We start from the raw sequence: 7,997 nt of genomic DNA, 5'->3' as shown, positions 1-7,997 counted from the left end.
TGCACTTAAAAATGCTATATGCATTGAAGGATGAGTGGATTTGTGACTTTAATATTAATTTTTTGACTGCTCCTAAACAACTGAATGACTTCACTTTCTTTCTTTCTATAGTTCCTTTTGGAGAAGGAAATGGCAACCTACTCCAGTGTTCTTGCCTGAAGAATCCCATGGACAGAGGGGCCTGGTGGGCTACAGTCTATAGGGTTGCAAAGAGTTGGACACGACTAAGCAACAAACACACACACACAAGCAATGTAGGAGAATATTAGTAGATGCAATGATTTTAAAAACAAAGACTAAAAATGCTAAAATAATATTTATGAACAAAAACTTGTCCATAAATGTCAAATTCACACTTTTTAAAAAAATTTTCTGCAGATAGTTTGCTCATCTACCAATTTCCCACCAAACCCTAAAGGATTCCATGCAACAGGGTTTATAGTGTTAAAAATGTAGGCAATTGTTTGTCTACATAAGGCTACTAGTATGGCCCAGTGGGTCCATTCTGAGAGTGCCCACCCCCAATGCACTGGCCTCTGATCCACCTGCTGTTCATTTCTTCACCCTCCTCTAATATCTAGGATGTGAAATCTTCAGCGATGTGATAATGGCATGCTTGTTCCAAATGGCCACAATTTTATATATTAGTTGATCTGCAGTTGCTTAAAACGACCTACTTGGATATACTATATCACCCTCAAACTAAAGTGATGTAATTAGGAAAAATACTTATTTGTTTAGTTTCTTCATTTGTAAAGTAGATTATTAGACTGCTTACCTTTGTGGTTTACTTCATAAACTAGATAAATTAAATGATGTAAAAATACTTATAAAAATACCAATTATTTTTGCCAGACATTAATCTTTATTGTTTGTCTAATATCATCATGAAATAAATATGAAATATTCCTTCCTTGCTTATCTGCCATATTCTATGTTTTGTTCATTCATTCCAGACCAAGAAGATGAGACATGAATGTGGCAAATCAAACAAGAGTAACAGAATTTATTTTTCTTGGATTTTCTGGTGTTCTCTATCTAAGGCTTGCATTATTTGTGATTTTTCTCACTGTATATCTGCTCTCTCTCATGGGAAACACCCTCATCATCTTCATTGTTCTCACGGATTCCACACTTCAAACACCCATGTACATTTTTTTAGGAAATTTGTCCTTTCTAGAGATCTGGTACACGACAGCCACAGTGCCTAAATTGCTGGCCACTTGTCTCTCACAGGTTGTTACCATTTCCGTTTCCGGTTGTATAACCCAGTACTACTTTTTTTTCTCTTTGGGGGCTACAGAGTGCATCCTGTTGGCTGTGATGGCCTATGACCGATACCTGGCTATATGCAGCCCTCTAAGATACTCATTCCTCATGCGTCTCCAGGTATGCCTGCAGTTTTCAGCTGGATCTTGGATTGGGGGCTTCATTGCCCCTCTCCTACCTACCATACTCATCTCTTACCTAAACTTTTGTGGACCCCAGAAGATCAATCATTTCTTCTGTGACTCAGACCCAATTTTTAAACTCTCCTGCTCAGATACATTCTTGGTGGAGGCTTTGGGTTACACATGCAGCTCTGTTGTGATTCTAAGTTCTTTTCTTCTCACTATGTCGTCCTATGGGAATATTGTGGTCACAATAATCAAGCTATCTTCCCAAGAGGCTCGGAAGAAAACTTTCTCCACCTGCGCCTCCCACCTCACTGTGGTCACCATCTATTATGGCACCATTATCTTTGCCTATGTTCGTCCTCCAGCCAAGTACAACTTTACCATGGGTAAAGTGATTTCAGTATTCTACTGTGTAGTCACTCCGTTGGTAAATCCTCTTGTATACACCCTAAGAAACAAAGATGTGAAGAAAGCTTTCAGGAAAGTTCTAGCACGAAAGAGGTTGCTCTCGGCCAGACACATGCAGAATATTTGAGAGATCAACTAAAACAAGCAGTTTAGAATTGATTCCCAAACCAGATCTGCAAATGATAAGTATTTAAAATTATGTAAATGATACCACTTAATATGGACATATCTGTACTTTTCATTTTGGTTTGAATTCTGCTGAAGTAGGTATTCTGTAATTACTATGTTCAAGAAGACCTCAGTGCAATGTCATAATAGTAAAAAAGAGACAAATAACATAAATTTCCTGTCCATGAGACATTTACAATGGGAAAATTGTCTAATTTAGTCCCATATTATGGTTAGGTTGATTTTTTAAGTAATTTATATCTTAATAGTAATCATGGGCCAGAATTTGTTTCTGTTAAATAATTCAGTGTTACTTCATTTAGTAGATGGACTATTATAAATGTACCATCTTTTACTTCAAATTCATTAAATATTTATTAAACACATATAATGAGCCAGGTACTATTCTCAAGTATAGATGTTGATTTAAGTCTGCATATAAGTATAACTGAAGAATTTAATTAGAAAAATATCAGGAAAATATTAGATGGTTAAAATTTTTCAGATAATATTACAGAATTTCTAATGATCACAGAGGTAAAAATTTTAATAAGTAGAGGGAAAAAAGGAAAAATCTAGAACTAGAGAGTACAAGAACTGAACATATAATATGATAAAACAAGTTTAACTTTATAATATTCTCATAAAATATTTAAGCACACAATAATTTAAGCAAACTAATTTAATTAAACCAGAGAAAGAGAGGGGGAAAAAGGAAAAAAAGTCTTAGAAAAAAGAATGCCATTATCAAGTCCACCTTCCATGTTAATGAAAAATTTACAAGTTTTATTTCAACATAGTTTAATAACAAAAAAGATTACAGGAATGCTGGAAAAAATAAATTCTATCAAAGCTTTATAGGATGAGTGTTCTTTACCTGGGGACTTCCCTGGCGGCTCATATGGTAAAGAATCTTCCTGCAATGCAGGAGACCCCAGTTCAATTACTAGGTTGGGAAGATCCCCTGGAGAAGAGAATGGATACCCATTCCAATATTTTTGCCTGGAGAATTCCATGGACAGGGGAGCCTGGCAGGCTACAGTCCATGGGATCACAGAGTCGGACACAAATAAGAGATTAACACTTTCACTTCACTTTCTTTACCAGATTGCCTCTGAAAGTTTTGCTATTTAGAGTGGTCAGTGGCATAGAAGCATCAGAGTAACATGGGACATTGTAGAAATGCAAATCTAACCTCAGTCCCTTGAATGAGACTATGCACCGAAACAAGATCCCCCAGTTGACTGATTTGCAAATGAGATCACTAGAAGAACTATTTTAAGCAGTCAAAGTTTTAAAAAAAAATCTTTAAAAAAAATTTGATTCAAAATTTTCTTACACATGACAATGCTTATTTTCTTTTAAGTTTTGACATGTCATTTTTTGGTACATAATTAAAACAAGTTGTTTGCATGAATTCCCAATGAGTTTTTATTTTTAATGCAATACATATTCATGAAAACTATTGTCAAAATTACCTGTACATGTAAATGAAAAATGTATGCTATCCATCAGCATTTTTAACCCTTTCTTTTCCAACAGAATATCAAAAGCATATACAATTATAACAATAACAGGGAAATATTCTATTTTTGTTATTCAGTCACTCAGTCAAGTCCGACTCTGCAATTCCATGGATTGCAGTACACCAGGCTTCCCTGTCTTTTACTATCTCCCAGAGTTTGCTCAGATTCATGTCCATTGAGTCAGTGATGCTATCTAACTGTTATAGGGAGGAAGTCAACTCTGACTCCATATTGGAAACTGTTTCTTTGACTTCCTTTTATTATTATAATCGTACTCAGTGGCTTGCCTGGAGACCCTGTCCCTTTGCTTGACTGTAAACTAAAGTGCCTTTGTTCAGCTCATGGAGAGATAGTTTGTCCCTGCCCACCTGTGAATAGAAGAGACTAACACACCCCTCTCAAAGGCTGGACATTCCCTTGGAGATGTTTTGAAAGACTGAAGACCCTTTCAGTTTACTTCCCCACTGCATCTCCCTCTCTATTCTGCCTTTTGACTTTAGTTCCTCATTGCTTCTTTCTCTCTGATCTATAAAACAACCTGGCATCCAGACCCCAATAAGATGGCTATTTTGAGGTGCTAGCCTGCCATCTTTGGTCTGCTGGCTCCCTGATTAAAGTCTCTTCCTTGCCTCAACACCTTGTCTCTCAGGTTCATTGGCCTTTCATGAGGCAAGCAGAGTGAACTTGGACTTGGTGACATAAACATCTCATCCTCGTCTTCTCCTTTTGCTTTCAGTCTTTCCCAGCAACAGGGTCTTTCCCAGTGAGACATCTCTTCACACCAGGTGACCAAAGTATTGGAGCTTCAGCTTCAGCATCAGTCCATCTAATGAATATGCAAAGCTGATTTCCTTTAAGATTAACTAGTTTGATCTCCTTGCAGTCCAAGGGACTCTAATTCTCACAATAACAGGGAAATATTCTGTATCTTCACACAGGTATTTCTGTATGCCATTCTTAAGGGTAAGAAAAAGGATATTCTACCCTTTGAAGTTCTGTGGTTAAGCCTATGTATTAAACTAGCAGGACAGATTCACAGGGTAGAAGCAGATACACTGTTTTAATTTTTTACCTGCACATCAGTGTCTTTTAAAGAAAACAAACATAAAACAAATAATGTTGCTCATTATGCAATTTTAGAAGGGTTAGGTCATTAGCTACTGAAGTTGCTGATGACACTGCACAATAAGAAGAATTTAGAATGCAAATACAGAGAAGGCAATGGCACCCCACTCCAGTACTCTTGCCTGGAAAATCCCATGGATGGAGGAGCCTGGTAGGCTGCAGTCCATGGGGTGGCTAAGAGTCGGGCATGACTGAGCAACTTCACTTTCACGCATTGGAGAGGGAAATGGCAACCCACTCCAGTATTGTTGCCTGGAGAATCCCAAGGACAGAGGAGCCTAGTGGGCTGCCACCTATGGGGTCGCACACAGTTGGACATGACTGAAGCAACTTAGCAGCAGCAGCAGCAGCAACAGAATGGAAATAAAGATGAGTCATTTCATATTTTGACGTAGCATGCTCCTTAGTTAGATGTATATCTCAGGAAGTGTTTTAATAAACCCACATTTTTGCATCTTCCCACACACAGAAAAACACTGAAATAACTTACTGAGATATCTGTTCTTTGTGAGTCACAGTAATCTCTTACCAAGATGTACACTTGGAGGCATGTATTTCCTAGCAAAAAGTTACATATACTGGCTTCTCCCCTACTTCTTCCTAAAGCTAGTGAGAGGCTATGCCCCAGGCTAAAGGCCTAAAAATTGAATTTGAAACTATTATATTATTCATTTTTCTTTAAGAAAACAGAAACCAGAAGTCATTAAACCCAAAAGTTTATGTAACTTTTTTTTTTTAATCAAATAATGGTAAGTTTTGTGAGTGTGACAAGACAAAGATTCCTGGGCTAGGAGCATGAAGTCATGAGAGTGTGACTAAGAAATTCATGGAGAAACTAAAGAACAATAAAATGTATTTTACTAGATTTGTTTTACAAGTTCATTTTGTTATCAAAGCCCAACTTTCAGTCATAAGAATGCTCTTCTTTTCCTGTGCTAGAGTGGGCAGCTTCCAAAAGGAAATGTTATGTCTTGATAACAGGTAGAAAGGAAAAATCATAAAGCCCTTCTTGAATTTGCTGTTTCTCAAGTGCCTTCAGTTCAAAATAGTCATTATGCCAAAGCAGCATATTTTGGTGTGGCATTCTCTTAAATCCTCACAAATGGACAAAGACTTTTTTTTATTCTGTTAATGAACAGAATACCATTATTAATAAGACCATTATTATAATACCATCATTAATAAGAAATAAGAATATTTCTTATTCTGTTAATCCAGTTCTTTGGCAGAATATATATCTAAGTCTTCATCCTTTTATCACACTACTTATCCCAAAATTGACTTATTTATTTTTCTTTGTTTTGGGCAAGGACAAGCCAGGAACAGTGGGTGATTTTGAGTCATTTCAAAAGGAAAAAGTCTGTTATCTACTCCAACTACAATTTAAAGATACACAAATAAGTTTGCCTGTCTCATTTATTCCTCTTCATCTTGTTTTTATATTTTTGTCAACATTTTGATCTTACTTTCAAAAACTGGAAAAGGGCAAACTTTGTATTTAATAAGTACTACATTTCTTTTTGGCAGGGTACATTAAAACTGATTATCATATGTTTTAGAATTTTCCTTGCTGGTGATCTTTATAAAGCAGTGTAAACATAAAACAAAATGCAAACACACAAGAAAAAGTTAAAATGAAAGTAAAATAGTATTTATTTAGATTATAAAACTAGAAGGGTATTTGATAAAATTCCACAGAATGCAAAGGAATTAAGAAATATTTTACAGAGAGAATAGTGTTTACTTATAATTTGTTCTCTAACACTTATCAATACATGTAGTTCTGTGAATTAAAATGACAATGTATATAAAGGTAATTTTTATAAGTATTTGAGCAACTTCCTGACTTAGGAAATTGTTTGTAAATATTTTTTTCTGGTTGTACCTTTCTCTATGGTATGAATATGCTGAAATAAATGTTGCAATTTATATTTTTAATATTAAATCTGTATTTGTGTATTCCTTCCAAATACTAGTGTACTGAATTCTGTGTAAAACATCTATCTGCTCACTGACTTTTTCCTTATGAAAGAGGCTTGAATTATGGAATTAAATATAGAAAACTGAAGTCTGCTTAATTCCATTATTTTCATGGGAAAAATCCCCACAACTATATCGCGTAATGGTTCCTTGTTATTTAAGGTGGAAAGTCTGGCACATTCAAATTTTCACTGCCATCCCCTAATCCATCACTATTCTCATTTTTGCTACCAAATTCTTTTCAAATGTATCAAAATATTTTCATTTCCTTAGACAATATCAGAATCTGAGCTACATATTGTGCATATTTAGATACCACTGTTATTCCCCACAAGGGTCTGACCCTTCCCCTCAAGACAACATCCAGTGATACCCACATGACACAATCAGAATGGACATTTTACTGTGTTAGAACATGTTTCTTTCATTTCCAAAACAGGTAAGAGTATTTTTCTGCTTTAAGAATATAAACTAGACTACTCATCCTGATCTAGAAATATTGCATGGTCCAGTTCTCTTATTTTCTTGTTCCTTCTTTTGTCAAAGTTAAAGCATTACTAGATTGTCTTCTCACCATATACTCAACATGAATTTTCCCCTACATGTCATGAAGCATGTTACTCACTCCACTGGGCTCTCCTTCCGTCAGCAATCAGGGTATGCTGCTTTTCTTTTAAGATTTCCCCTAAGGCATCACTCTCCTATAGCAGAGGTCCTCCCTGAACTCACTGAAAAAACTCAAGGTTCTATAAACCAAGTTCTTCCAATCACCAGGCACCTTTCACTCAAACTTTGCTGAGTTACAATTTTACATAATCCATATGATTATAAGGTCATGGCATTCAATTCATGCTATTTTATTTTACATCTAAGAATGAATTAAGTCACATGTTTAAAAATTCAAAGCTATAAAAGAAAGTAAATATTTAGAAATTGCAATACTTCAATTTTATCATCTACTCATATTTTCCTTTGCTTGTATAGGTAAACAATATAGTGATTTCCTGTACATAAATTCAGTGCTTACTTAGAATAATCTGGATATTCTTTGTGGGTGGGTGTGGGCAGAAGGCATACAAAATAAATAGAAATTTGGAATATTTTCTGTACAAAAATAGAGTATAATATATACACTATACTATTGATTGTTTTAACTTTGCAATTAAGTATCTTGAAGGATGTTTGATACCAGGATTCAAAGGACTTTTTGTTATTATATGTTCATAGGATATTTTATATTTTAAAATTCCCTTAGTATTAGACACTCATTTTAGCCCTCATACATTGTAGTATGTTTCCCTAATCTACAATTAAGTGAATATTTCTTTTTAAAGATTGAGTAATCTATTTAGGAAATTCAGGATCTTAAGGTTGTTTCTGGTTCCCCCAAATT

The 7,997-nt window shown here is 35.2% G+C and overlaps 1 protein-coding gene across 1 annotated transcript; it reads left to right on the top strand.

Moving 5' to 3' along the window:
* The first annotated feature begins 972 nt into the window (after positions 1-972).
* On the top strand, positions 973-1,932 carry OR6AA1 (olfactory receptor family 6 subfamily AA member 1). Its single transcript, NM_001390736.1, has one exon. It carries the CDS (start codon positions 973-975, stop codon positions 1,930-1,932), a length of 960 nt encoding a protein of 319 aa, NP_001377665.1.
* The last annotated feature ends 6,065 nt before the right edge of the window (positions 1,933-7,997 follow it).

The sequence above is a fragment of the Bos taurus genome, chromosome 7 (genome assembly GCF_002263795.3).
Source record: "Bos taurus isolate L1 Dominette 01449 registration number 42190680 breed Hereford chromosome 7, ARS-UCD2.0, whole genome shotgun sequence".
Classification (NCBI taxonomy): Eukaryota; Metazoa; Chordata; class Mammalia; order Artiodactyla; family Bovidae; genus Bos; species Bos taurus.
Note: the sequence above shows the minus strand (reverse complement) of the source record. Positions and strands in the feature narration are given on the sequence as shown.

Excerpts from the sequence above, each read along its gene's own strand:
- OR6AA1 (NM_001390736.1), top strand. The coding sequence starts at position 973 with ATGAATGTGGCAAATCAAACAAGAGTAACAGAATTTATTTTTCTTGGA.